Source organism: Hippichthys cyanospilos, chromosome 17 (genome assembly GCF_059441005.1).
Source record: "Hippichthys cyanospilos isolate Australia breed blue-spotted pipefish chromosome 17, RoL_Hcya_1.0, whole genome shotgun sequence".
Classification (NCBI taxonomy): domain Eukaryota; kingdom Metazoa; phylum Chordata; class Actinopteri; order Syngnathiformes; family Syngnathidae; genus Hippichthys; species Hippichthys cyanospilos.
Genome location: NC_142385.1, coordinates 4,952,958 through 4,967,918, shown reverse-complemented (window position 1 = coordinate 4,967,918; position 14,961 = coordinate 4,952,958). Strand labels below are relative to the sequence as shown.

General features: G+C 38.1%; 1 protein-coding gene across 1 annotated transcript in view; it reads left to right on the top strand.

Annotated features, from left to right (window-relative positions):
- The window catches only part of rbfox3a (RNA binding fox-1 homolog 3a), a 484,791-nt gene that overhangs the window by 195,976 nt on the left and 273,854 nt on the right, over positions 1-14,961 (top strand). The window contains exon 7 of the mRNA XM_088438810.1: positions 6,366-6,416. Within this exon, the coding sequence (XP_088294936.1) occupies positions 6,395-6,416 (22 nt within the window). The 5' untranslated portion in view covers positions 6,366-6,394. The remainder of the gene's footprint in view (positions 1-6,365; positions 6,417-14,961) is intronic.

Sequence of the window (14,961 nt, the reverse complement as noted above, 5' to 3'; positions counted from 1 at the left end):
TGCCCTTTTTTTTTAAACAAGCAGTATACAAACAAGGCTTGATACTTACACATAATAATAAACTAAAATAAATACATAAAGTAAATAATTAAAACATTCATCCAAGACATGGCAAAAACCTGACACTTACTTGCTAAGTGCAAACCAATGATAAAAATGAAGCTGACTTAGATCCAAGCACATTATTTACTTTTTTTGATTTGAATCAAATAGCAGTCGAAATGTCATTTTTGGTCATTTCAAACTGAATGTATTCTGATTTTTCAAAATGGATCTCAATTGACAGCTAGCACCGTATATATTAGGAATCAAGTGAGAAACTCAAAACCAATTCATACTGGTAAATAATATTACTGTGATTAAAAAGCAGAAGTTTTTTTCATGCACACATGTGGGAAACATTGCCCCTAGTGGTGGGATGAAAAAGTGCTTGATTTGAAATAAACCTGTAGGGTTAGGGTTAAATCAGGCTTTTCAAACATTACTATCTGTCACGTCCTGGCATGGCGACGGGAGGCGGTGGAGGGAAAGGGACTCAAAAACGCAGGGGGACGGAGAGGGTTTGCTCAAACAAAAATGCTCTTATAATAATAAAACAAGGCAGGAAAAGCAGAAGACAAAAACTTGACAAAGTAGCAAAATAAATGAGGAACGGAATATAACTCACGGGACTTAATGGGACGACGGGGAAGAACGGAGGGCGAGTAGAGAGGCACAGGGAACCCGAAGCGACGAGGTACAATAATCCGACAAAAGCAACAGAGGGACGGTGGTTTAAATACATGAAGACTAATTACTGAAAACACACTACAGCTGGACGGGGACAGGGGAACCGGAAGGCTAACACGAGAGGAGCGGGGGCACACGGACAACAGGTGGACGAGATAAAACTAACGAGACTGAGAAAGGCAGACGCAGGGAAAATAACACGAATGAGTCAGACGAAATGAACAATTATATGGCTGCACAATTAATCAAATTTTAAACGAGATTGACTGTGACGATTAATTAAGCTGATCCTCTGCGATAGTGTCACGTTATGTCACGTTCTGTCTGGGGTTTTGGGGTTTTTTTGGATTTAGTTTTAGTAACTACTAAACTACTAAACTACTAAAACTAAATCCAAAAAACCCCAAAAGTAACTACTAAACTACTAAACTACTAAAACTAAATCCAAAAAACCCCAAAACCCCAGACAGAAGGTGACATAACGTGACACTATCGCAGAGGATCAGCTTAATTAATCGTCACAGTCAATCTCGTTTAAAATTTGATTAATTATGCAGCCATATAATTAAGTAAAACATGGATTTCATTGATTAAATAGGTGTCTTAGTTTCCATCTTGTCACTCAAAAACAAGACCTTATTTCTGTTGTTTGTTGATTAATTGTCCACTTAAAATGTTGTATCCCCGATAAATCATTGAATATATATATACATTCTCTTATTAAATTTAGACATATTTTGTTAATAATATATTGTTTTAACTCTTTTTAGCACAGCCATTGATTCACATCTTTTCAGTTCTATTTGATAGTTATTCCATAAATTGACACCTCCAACAGATACACACGTTTGCTTGCTGCCGGCTAGCGAAAAAACAAACAAACATGAAAAACACAAAAAGAAACAAAAAACAAAGCAAAACAAACAGCAACAACAACAAAAATACTGATAAGCCCCACTGGACTTTCAGGTGCAGGGCTAAGAACATGAGGAAAAAATTCACGGCGTATATATATATATATATAGCTTTTTTGTTTTTCACATTTCTTTCTTATTATTATTATTTCTAACAGTGCAATTGATTTTTATTTTTTTTATTATTCCTGGGTGAGACGAGGGGTTTGTGTTTTTTCTTTCTTGGATTGTCGTCAATCTTACCATCATGTGGCTTTATGAGCCAAATATCTTCACGTGTTGCAATTCAGTGACCGTGTGTAACAGACCTACCGTATATCCTATGTGCACTGGCATTTGGGAGCTTCCATTAACATTTGCTACATGTGGTTTAGTCAAGGTGGTGCTGAGATACTCCCAGGCGCCACAACCATTTGTCTTATCCTGCCAGAATACTTCGTCATGGTTCAAGTGCTCGGACACATGCAAGTGAGGTGATGGAAAAATGTGTTTGAGGTTATGATAATGAGGAGGAAGTGTGAGGAGGAAGTGTAAGGGAATTTAGTTTTGTTTTTACGATTGTATTTTAAACCACCAGGGTGTGGGAAATCCATGAAAGCCGTTTTTGAATGCTGACAGCATTAGAAATTGCGGCCCTCCAATTAAATATTTTAAGTTTCAGTCGTGATAGATTGTGTCGATTGATTTTTTTTTTTGATTGAATTAAATAGGAAGCTATAATCCACACACTGGGCAGGGTTTCCATACTTTCCTCATCTTAGATATTTTCAATTTGCTGACTATGAATTTATAGCACTTTTTTTTTCCAAACGCTCCCCTTTGCACTTAGGCAGTACTTGGACTTAATTTGCAAATTCGGTCCCATCTTCCACTATCTCTTCAGCTCCTGCTCAGTGTGTGATAGGACACAGGAGGCTGATGTAATTTGATTGGAGGTATTAAAGTTGATTTGATTAAACATGGGTCAAATTACCGGCTGGTTAATGGAATCAGACCCAGTCACCTGCCGGGCGGCCCCTCGACAAGTCACACGCGCACTCGCACACACAATAATAAACACACACACACACACACATAACCCAATCATGTTCCTTGAGCGGCTGCACAAGCTGGCAGCCGCTCAGATAAGGAAGCGCGGTGACATCACTCGCTTCTACTCAGTGTTGTCTGACATCATTCCATATGGTCAGTTAGAATGACTGCTGGTTTAATTTTATTTCAAACCTATGGCCCTAATCATGTTATTAGTCCTCCCACTATTCATTAGAGACCATTGTAACCACAACAGGTGTCGAGACGCTTTTAATTACACAGATGACAGATGTAGCTCCGTGCAGGCGATGGTAACTTGTAAATTTTAGATGGTTGACGATGCAGTGTGGGAGAACAGCCACCTATTTTACCTCACTTTTTTTTTTGGTTAATATACCATGAATTGCATCACTATACTTAAATTCGTAATGACCCATTTCAAAGGCTACACTATGTTGTGATTAAGGTGTCTTATGGACCTATGGTAGGAAATGGGAAAATCAAAAAATATGTATCTTTAATTTGTTTAGTTCTGTGTTGTTACTGCCCAGTATCCTCACCTATGTGAAATGCTAGCACAGCTGGATTTTTGGGATTTGTGTTTGGACAAGTGCTCGGTAAACACTGTGGTAACATGGTATGGGTCGCTTGAAAAGCCAATGTGAAGAGAGTAAACATGATATAAAAAATGAAAATTGGACATGGGAATTGATAACCGCTGAATCAGGCAATTGTGGTGATGTTTGCAGTTAGACACTCTCTTGATATAAAGGTATGAACGCAATTTACAATGCCAGTCCAACAATTCCTGATGTGCACATGAATAGTCATCAAGTTTTGAGATATATACAGTAGATTGGATTATTTATTAAAGAAAAAAATGTCTGTTATAATTGGATTAGTCAATGTAGGCACCTTAGCATGGGAACCAGACTCATCTCTGTACAAGCGAATGCATCTGGTCATAGCTGCCATGAAATTTGTATTTATTGTCTAATTCCTTGCGCCAATTTGAATATTACAGTTGCAGTAAACACTGTGCATACACACTATTCCATTCTATGTGCCTGCTCTCATTCAGCTTTGTTCCTTAAAGAAAGCTGGCTGTGTTGAACACAAACTGTCATTATTTTCTAATTGTATAACAATGCATTTGACATTGTTTGTTGCCAGAAGTCGATTGGCTGCGGCGAGGTCAATAGCAAAAGATAAAAAAATAATAGGTAATGAAGGTCTTTTCATTTTTCTTTCGTTCGCTGATTGGTTCCTACCATAATTTGAAGTTTAAACATTGTCCAAGCTGCGATAGAAACAGTTATGAAAATAAACAAAAAAGCACATTAAATGTATAGGGGTGTCTAAATTTTAAACTGTACATTTTTTTTTAACTAGATCCCAACTCCATGTGGTTGTTGTGAATGAAGCATTAATATTTTTTTAATTAGTTTTATTTTGTTAGCTTTATGATATGAGTGATGCCCAAAACGTTTCACTGGTACTGTATGTAATACTGTGTAAAATATCCGTCTCAGGTACAGTTGCTATTAAGTTACAGTAAATGAATGAAGTTTTCTTGACTACATCTCAGTGAGGAGGAATACATTAAATAGAACAATAGTAAATGATAAATAAATACATAAATAAATACCTTTTGATACTGCATACTACTGATACTGATATTACTTAATTCTCCTTAACCCGCATTGTACAGTACCATATTCTTATCCTTTGCAGGTTAACAAAGCATTTCTATCTTTTTGAGTAATACATTAACCAATCAAATATGCTGTCCATATTAAAAAATGTTAAATAAATTACCAGTAATAAATGTCTTACGTCTATAGGTAATCTGTGTGTGTAGTATGTATGTTATGCATGGTATGGATGGGTATGAAACTGATGGGGTCTATGGTCTTCTAAAGGGTTCCAAGACAGAGCCACATGACACAGCTTTGTTTTTGGCTGCAGAAGAGTACTGATCGAATCCTTACTTTCACCTGTTTAACAATGTCATCTGATCTGCTAACCGTTTTCAGTCAATGACTTTTGTAATCGAAATGGGCCAAGGAACCTATTTTTTAATCATTATATTTTAATATTATTTGATTAATCAAATCAAATCACTTCAGTCTGAACAGCCAGGTTGCAGTAATCTGATTCGTAACAAACAAGTGATACCATAATTCCCCAAATATGACACACTTTTTTTTTCCCCAAAAATGAACTCCAAAAACTATGGGTGTATCTTATCTGAACTCGAACCGCATCGCGAGGAAAAGGAAAAACAACTGCTTCAACCGCATTCAACATTGCACAGGTGAGGCATTCATTGATCGCTCACAATGTGGGAAATCTGAAACATGCTTAACGTGCAACAAATGTATAACTTAAATATTCTGGCTCCGGTATGACCAGTTCAACATTACAAGGTACACCAGGGTGTCCTCAATGTGCATGCAGGACAATTTGGGGTCTTTTAGTGTTCACACACAGATCATATACAGGTCATATTCATTTAGAAGTGTCAACAACCTCACAAAAAAAAAATCTGTATCGAGCATTAAACCCTGCGATACGAACATAGCCTAATTCTCTATATCCTTCTTGGTCTCTTTCTGTATCTGACTCTCCCTCCCTCTCACTTCCTGTCACGTACAATGAGAGTAACACATTAGATTAATGTTAGCCATTTAAGAAATGCTCACATTCACACAATTGCCACCATCTTGTGCTCGCCATATACATTTTTAATCAGAATTGGCCTCGCCTTGCCATTACGCCAAACTAATTACTCCAATACTGCAGCAGCAAGCGGTACCGTATCCTGTTCTTCCTCTCTTTGTTCCTCTGTTCTAAGTAAGAATTGTCAATGCTGTTATTTGTCCATTTTGTTTAATTCTTTATTTTTTTTTACTCAATTTTGTATATTTTTCTTTTGCTTCATGGCTATCATGAAATTCTACCCCCAGATCTTACTGGCCCACACCCTATATCTACTGCAATGACTCACAATAACCCAGTACTTCTCAAATATATTTTGCCAAGCCCCCCCCTAGGAAAGAGAAAACTTTTGGCAACCCCCCACCCCTACCCACTCAACCCACTGACTTTAAATAAAATTATGATCTATGAAAATTGTGTGTGTATGCCTAAACCTGGATCATTTTTAACATTAACAAAAGAAAAAAACAACAATATGAATAAACTTTTCACAACTGTTAATTATTTTTGACAGCGTTAACATGGGTTACAGCATAGTCAAAAACAGAAAAAAGTAACTGTCCATCAAAGTGCCTGAAAAAAAAATTGACAAAAATTTTATTTTATTGCAATTACACTTCACATGACAAAAAAAAGCCCTTTCCCACACACAGACACACATTAACTGCATTAACTAAAGCTAAAGCTCTGCTGATCTTGTAGGATTTTGACTTTTACTTAGTCAGATCTTACAGCTGTAGCCATTGCCCATAATGAGCTCTGCATTTTATTGGTAGGTTTTGTAGATAACGCCTTCTTATTTTAAAGCACCATGATTACAGCACCTAGATCTTTATTTTGTAACAGTAAACTGTATAACACTAAAATACTATATATACTGTAAACTCGCTATCTCTTTCTCTGTCTAAACGACAGCCCCAAAGTTTATGTCTCCGGGAGTTAAAAAGGTTCTTTTTTGTGTTCTTACAGGCCCTTTCACTCTGATCCGTCGGCTGTACATGGAGACCCCCAGTTGGGCAGGTTGGTACACAATCTCCCAAATCTCATATTACCTCTGGTACTCAGGTGAATGTTTCTTCGGGCGCCGGTGTGCGTAAGTGTGTGTGTGCGCAGCCAGCTGTCTTTCCGAGTGTGTGAGTGCGAATGTGCTGACTGCAGTGCTTTGGTACTGGGCATGCCCACTCTTAGTGGCTATAAATCCTGAGCGCAGTGCTCTGACTGTGTCAGCAGTCCAGCCAATGAATGGATATTAAACGCAACAAAAAAGCCTCTTTAATTCAGCTGCTGCATGTGCTACACTATTGGACTTGGTGTCTCTCTCTCTCACTCTCTCTCTCGCTCAATCTCTATCTCTTGCTTTATCTCAACTCTCTATTTCTCTCCCACTTTCTTTCTTTCTCAATGTATCTCTCACATTTTCCCTGTACTCTCAATGTCTCTCTCTCAGTCCCTCTCTCTGTCTCAATGACTCTCTCACATAATATCTCTTTGTCCCATTCTTTCTTTCACTGTATCTCTTTCTCAGTCTCTCAAAGTCTCCCTCACTCTCTCGCTCAATATCCCGCAAGCTCTTGCTCAAATGTATTTCTCTCTCCCACCCTCAATCTTTTTCTCACTCAATTTCTATATCTCGCTTTCTCTTTTTTAACTCTCAGGCTCTCTGTCTTCTGTCGCCCTCTTTTATCTCTTTAACTCTCTGTTTTGCTCAATCCCTTTCTCTTCCACTTGCTCAATCCCTCACATTTTCTATCAACTCAGTCTCACACTCTTTCTCTCTCAATCTCCGTTTTCTCTCAACTCTCTCAAATGCTCTCTCACACACTTGTTTCTCTCTCACATTCTGTCTTTCTGAAACCCTCTCTCTGGATCGCACAATTTCTCTCTCTCACATTCTTTCTGTCTGTCTCTCGGTCTCTCTCTCTGATTCTCTAGCTGTCTCAATCACTCTCTCGCATAAACTCTATTTCTCTCCATTTTTTTCACTGAATCTCTCTTTGCTCAGTCTCTCTCAAGCTCTCTCTCAAACTCTCTCAATGTCTTTTTCAAATCAATTTCTCTCTTGCCCTTCTCTCTTTCTGGCTCAATCTCTATCTTTTGGTTTCTCATTTTTAACTCTAAGCCTCTCTCTCTTCTCTCTCATCTCCCTCTCTGCCTTGCACTCTCCCTCTCACTTGCACTCTTTTGTTCAATCACGCACGTTCCCTAGCAACTCTCAATCTCTCTCTCACTCTCTTTTTCTTGCTCAATCTCTATCTCTTGCTTACTCTCAACTCTCAATCGCTCTCTCTCTCAATCTCGCACATTCTCTTTCTCTCTCAAATCAATTTCTCTCTCTCACGATCAATCTCTCTCCCTCAGTCTTTATCACTTGCTTTCTCTTTTTCATCTCTCTGTCTCTCTCACTGTTTTCTCTCTCTTTTATCTCTCTCTGTCTTGCTTAATCTCACAATTTCTTGCTCTCACACAAAATCTCTATTTCTCTGAATCTCTGAATTCTCACTCTCTCTCCCTTCTCCACCTTGAGCTCTCTGCCTCCGCCATAGTCATCGGTCTATTCAGCTCTTCCTCTCACTTGCTTGTCTCTTTTCCAGCTATGTAATGATGGAATGTCACTTTCTTTCCAGCTTTATGGGGGGAAATCTGCAAAATGTCTCACCTGCAACACACTTCTCACACTCAAACATCATGCAGATTGATCAGAGAAGATTTATTTTTATTTCGATTAGATTTGTGGTTGAAATGACAAGCGAGACCCGGGATGTAGTTGTGGCCATCTCTTCTCACAGCCCATCAATACCAATCTAATAGGAAAAAGAAAAATCAATCACAACTAGCTTAGATCTGTGAAATATACCCAATGCATGCAGTTACTCTGTAGCACACCACTGCATATGTTTGTGGCGTAAAGTTTTTGTACTCATGCATACATGGGACATTTCTATCCACTCCCAAACAATTCAAATAACATTGCGGTGTAATAAGTAAAATGACAAAAACAGTATTGTGCATTACATGGAAAATAAAACTTTGATTTAACCACTAACATTTTATGAACTCAATCATTTCCAGCCATTTTCAAACGCGCTTTGCATTAGTGAGAATTAAGAATATGTACTCGGGAATGAATGTATTGACTGAAAAGATTTACAAAGTGTGATGCACCGAAATTAAAATGTTTTATTAATATTAACGCTTATGGATGGACAAACCTTTTTTTGAAATGTGTGACTGCCTTTGAATGTATCTCATATGTAGTTGAGGCATCTATGACAATGCTGTTGACAGAGCTGTTGATTAGTGGTATCAGAGCATCCATACTCAATGATCGAATGTTTTTTTTTGAATGGTGGTGTGTTGTTGTTGGTATCTCTGTTATGTGAAAGCAATGAAAACTAAGCCGCAAGTACTCAAGCTAATCACTCTGCTACCAAAGCTAAAAAGCCTAACTTCAAAATAAAAGCCTTGAACAGCTATTGTATTGTCATCCATTTGGTGTGTATATTATGGCTGGCCATTGCAACAATCAATTGGCGTGTGACATAATGTTATTTGTTTTACGTGGCAGGCCTTGCATATGTTTGCTAGCAGCGGGTTTTGCATCATCACAACATCCATTTTTGGATGGATTGTTTTGTTTTTAATTTTTGCCATTTTCGGATGCAATTTTCTGGCTGTTGAGAATTCCGTGCCTCATTTGCAAATATGCTATTCCGATCGTAAATAAATTAAAGGGGATTTTGCCCATTTTATCAAGTGTATTCATCAAATTTAATAACTGCATTTTGCGTTGGGTTTCCCTAGTCAGATGTTTGAATTAGTTTGATGATCCCACATATAAAAATCAGAAAAGGCCCAATACTTTTACATTGCATCATATACTTTACCAGAAAAGTTTGCCAAGCAAACATGAAAGAGAAGACTGACAGGAATTCATAAAACACTTTCTGTACAGACATGCGCAGTCAGGCAGACACACACACGAACACACCATTGTCCCTATCCATAATATTAATTACAGCTCTGCCTTCTTTAGCCTCTATCGCTGTTCATCAACAGGCCTCCAGGCCCATCAAGGCTCTGACGCCCAATCACGCTGACATGGAACTAATTGAAAAGTAGTGCACCACTCAAAGTAAAGATCTTCGTTAGAGAATTGTGGCTCCTTTGAAGATCCACAATGAGATGTGTTTTGGTGATATGGTGCGAGAGCTGTTTTGTGTCAAAATGCGTTTGATGAGCGGCATTGAGTGGAAGCTATTAATTTAGGTCTTTTGTTTTCATCATTTTGTCTGGAGTGTGAGGAAGTGTGCTTTTATACCTGTGCCTTGAAACAACTTTGTGATTTGGAGACATATTTATTCAACTTAATTGGAAAGTTTTTCTCTGCCGCTTTTGAGGTGTGTCCTCACCGAACAGTGCTTGGATTGTATGGGGTTTTTTTTTACAGACATTAAATTGCAGATGTAATTTCCTCTTCATAGGGGCCAGTTTATGGTTATAAATCAGGCACGGTGGCTATTTGGATACATTTCCATTCCATCCACTTACTTTGCAGATTTTTTTTTTTTTTTTTTTTTTGGGGGGGGGGGCTATATTGTGGAGAGATGTGCTGTAACAGTTTCCTGCATGCCAGACGGATGAGGTAACTATAAATGCACTTGCCACGGACGTGAAACTACTGCAGTACAAATATTTACTTATCTTCAATTACTTAAGTTTACTTATCTTAAACCTTAATATGACCGCGGGTGCCGCGAGACTTCAAAGGATGGAAAGGGATAACTATTCAGTGACTCCTTATTTACTGTAAGATTTAAGTAAATATGTGTACTGTGGTAATATTAGTCTTACATAATATGTATAGTCTGTTTTTCTTTGTTTTTGTTTTAGATTGTTTTTTCTTTATTCAATGAAAGGGGCCGCTACTTTGTGGTTTTTACTTATTGCAGGGGGTTTCAATCCCCATTAACTGCAAAAAAAAAGGGACCACTGTCATTTTCCTGTCACATCAGTGCCAGTATTCTTAACTGTTGGGAACATGTTAACACAGTCAAGGGCGTGCTTGAAAAAAAAAAAAAAAAAGTGGACTTTTTTTTTTAAGTATGTTTCATGTACGGTTATAGAAGTTACCACATATCCACCACAAACCACACATCAGTGGTTTCTGAAAAAAGAATGAATCAAATCTTTCTATTGTAATTTCAGTTTTTTTTTTCAGTCATTGTTAATAATATATATATATATATATATATATATATATATATATATATATATATATATATATATATATATATATATGTATATATATATATATATATATATATATATATATATATAAAGAGAGAGAGAGAGAGAGAGTACAAGGCTACTTCTTAGATAAACGTGAAAAACGACACATCTCCAAAGATGCTTTTTCTCCTCCAAATCTGTCAAAAGAAAAATGTACCTCCCCAAATTGCACTGCATTTTATCAGTAACTGCCTTATAAATTACACAAAACACTTGAATCAGAGGCTATAAAAACGTGAAGCATACTTTAGCTGCCAGCCGCTGCTAAAACAAAACAAGCAGCAAAGCTTGTGCTGTCTCAGAAACTTTTACAATCAAGTCTTTCTTGCCCAAAGGTTAATTGAGAGTGGCGGCGCTGCTCCAGCCTGTTAATTAATTTATATTCTACATTGTTATTTCATTATTGTTACATATTTTCAGTCCGAGACAGATGTTAAGCATTTACAGGAAAAATAAGTCAGAGTTACACTGCATCGACGGATCCCTAAATGCAAAAACGAATCCAAGCGGTAGCTATGACACTGATTGCTCGAGGCTGATTACTCTGTGTTGATTGCTTGATGCTGATTGTTGAAATTTGACCTCAAAGCCATTTGTTAATGTTAGTAAAGCTGTTGTTTGTTTCCTCCTCATTAAAAATGCAGGCTTGGCCTTAATGATGATAGCACAACGCAGGCGGAGAGCCACCTTTACATTATTAACACAAATAAACAACATTTAGGGCTGTAGGGAAATACAAATCACTGTGATTATTATTTAACCGACACATGCTCCTGCTCGTCTCTGTTTTGCAAACACAACCACACGGGCGCATATGCATACATCTCAAGATATCTTCACTTTAGCTGCAAGTGTTATGTGTACACACAATCCCCTAATGGCAAAAGAGGGAAAAGTTCAATAGACACTGGCTGTGCTCAGTGTGGATTTTATTGCCTTTTATTGTGAACACACAGCAACACAGACAACTCGAGAGTGTAAATGCCTCCGCTTCTCTTTATATTTGTTAAAGTGATGCCCAGTGCCTCGGAGCTGCTTTTAACACTTCCAGAAAGGCCATTACAATTAAAGCAGCAGTGGCCAGAGCAAAGGGAAATGGAGACCAGTGTGATGAGAGTAAAAGAGGGATGTCAGCACAACGAGTGGCAGAGATGCTTTTAGGCCTTTCTTCAGGAGTAATGTCCAATTACTGCCGTGTTTGGGGCCACTACCTCACACTGTCATCAGCACACAGACATTAGGTTATGGCCCTCTGCAATGGGCTGATTGTCAGCTGCCATGTATCACAATCAGCAAGCAGGTCCGCCGGGCCATCCGCTGCAGAGTGGCATTTCTCAATGAATATTCATTTTAATTTGCTGTTTTGGAACAGCGTGTACACCTCCAAGCCAGACGATGCATTTCAAGCATTATACTGAATAAAGCACAAGCCACTTGTTAGTCTAAGTGTTTGGTGTTGTTTCCAGCAATTTGCCAATTTCACCCGTTTGTTTGCACAAACATAATGCTAACTTTCTTGCAAATGTTTCCACTATTTGTAGATTCTGAATGAGAAAGCTTGACAACAAGACATTACCATGTTTTGCCTTAATCTGTCATCAAAAAAACAAACAAATTTGCTAAGACACACCAGCCGCACCTGTAGGTGTAAAGCTGTCCAAGCCACACCTACTTTTTCAGAGGACGTAAGTCAGTCTGGAAAGCCTTCAACGCTGTTCGGTTCAGATCAAAACGAACAGTGCATCCATCTATCCATCCATCAATTTTCTTAATCCCTTAGTCCTCACAAGGGTCACAGGCTCGCTGAAGCCTATCCCAGTCTTTTTTGGGCAGTAGACGGGGTACACCTTGAACTGGTTGCAAGCCAGTCCCAGGCACACAGAGACAAATGACTTCACGCTCACAAACGGACTTAAGGGCAATTTTGCAGTATCCAATTTACTTACCATGCATATTTTGAGGATTGTGAGATGAAAGTAGAGAAAACACACACAGTCAGAGAGAGAACTCGCAAACATACAGGATGTCTGGAGCTGGAGACAAAACGGGGACTGCAGAACTGTGAAGTGAATATGCTAACCAGTCTTTCACCATGCCACCCACTGTGCAATCAAATTAGTAAATTTTGTGTGGCATATTCTTCATAAGCATCATTACTCTTTGCCACTTTGACAAAGTCAGTCCTTCTCATAACATTCAAAGTTGCATGGGTGGACAGAACATAGTGTGTTTAAATCACCAGATACGGTGACATAGATAACAACATAAACCATACATTTTTTAGGGCAACAACGACATAAATCAACCACTATTCAAGTCAAGTTTATTTGTATAGCCCTGAATCCCCACAGTCTCAAAGGGCTTCACCGGTGAAGAGAAATCTCAGATAGCATCACACAGAGCATCATGAATACACAACGGCATCCCCTGAACTAAGATCATAGAAGAGGAGGGAAATAGTCAAAACCCCATCTGGGAAAAATAAGAAACCTTCAAAAGGGATTGCATGTGGGAGGAGCCCCCTTCCAGGCTCCACAGGTGCACCAGATGCTGAGTGCTAAAAATAATACATTGTGCTTTGTTAAGTAGCAAGTGTCCAGTGTGAAGTTTGTCGCTACTACTGTTTCTATTTGACTAGCCATGTTGAATTTTCTCCACCTCCACTACTACTGATTACTATTTGACTTCTGCACATCACTTTTCTGACGTCAAGTCTACTTTTGCTGATTGTCTCTTTTGACTGTCTGTTGCGTCATGTTCATCTGGCCTCAAAAATGAGCTTCATTGGAGGCTGTGCTTAGACTCATTCACTGATACAAAATACCGATACAGAAATGAGTCTGGTTCCCAGAATACTTAACTCCACAAACAAAATGAAATCCCATTACAATTAGAGTTATGAAACAAAAACCAGTATGAACGAAAAACTAATAATGCATCATCTTTTATTGATGAGTAATGGTGGGGCAATGCTGGCCTGCGTCATTTGTGGGCCCACCATCCACTTTTAAGCAGCCTGCGATATATACTGAGAATGATATTGGCTTCTTATATATGTTATACATATTGCAGATGTTTAGAACACATCATATGTGTATTTAAAAATGAAATGACAGTACTTTTAGACACATTTTTCATCATATAACAAATATTATACTGTTGTTGTTATGGGGGGAGTGGGTGGGATGGAAATGAGTCAAGTGTATGCAAATGCTGAAACTAATGTTGGAACAATAAAACGATTTGAAATTGCAATGCTGTATTTTTTTGACACAGCTGATTATTAATTTGTTGAAAAGCCCTAAAAGTCATCATCACTAGCTAACACGCTAAATAGCTTTTCCCATTTAACTCATGGACGTCCTCTCCTTCCTGCTCGTCATATGTGCAAACATGTTCATTACTCTTCCACGGGTAGTCATCTTGTCCAATTTGTTTGAAATTGAGGTCTTCAGAGATGATTTGCTGATGATCTTACTTGAGACGTTCTTTACCCAAGTGACAACTTTTCAGAGCTTGGAAGGGTGTCCTTTCCTGCCCCCCCCCCTAAATCGACCCCCCAAATATGGGGTTAAAAATTGAGGGAAAAAAAATAGCCATGTACACAGTAACACTTTTGGATCTATTAGCCAAGAAGACATTGGTTAGGAGGTTTTCAATTGAACCCTTCAAACTTGACAGAAATTCACTGCATACATCCAAAACGCTAACCTGTGCATGAGATTTTAAAATACCATATTTTCCGCATTATAAGGCGCACCTAAAAGCCTTATTTTTTTTAAAAAGCTGATGGTGCGCCTTATGATCAGGTGGGTTTCATAGATGGGGAATAAACTGATAAAGTAAGCTTTACCTGTTTCTTTTGTGTGTTTACAGTTTAACAAGGTTGGTCATATTGGCATTGAGTTATCATGCTGTTGAGAGTTTAGAGTTATTATTGTTGTTACTTTGAGTATTACTATATTGTGATTGAAAACCTTTTAAAATATGTCATTAATTGAGAATGCGCCCTATAATCCGGTGCGCCTTATATATGGGAAAAAAGTTTTAAAATATGTCATTAATTGATAGTGCGCCTTATAATCCGGTGCGCCTTATAGTGCGGAAAATACGGTAATTAAGATTTTACTTTTAAAAGTTATAAATCTTGTTTAGTCTGGAACGGCTGGCAAAAAATATGTTTCATATACAGCAAGTCATTAAGAGACCCTTAGTTTACATGACATTGATACCCGTGTACATTTCCAAACTCAGCGGTACACCCACACACATACAC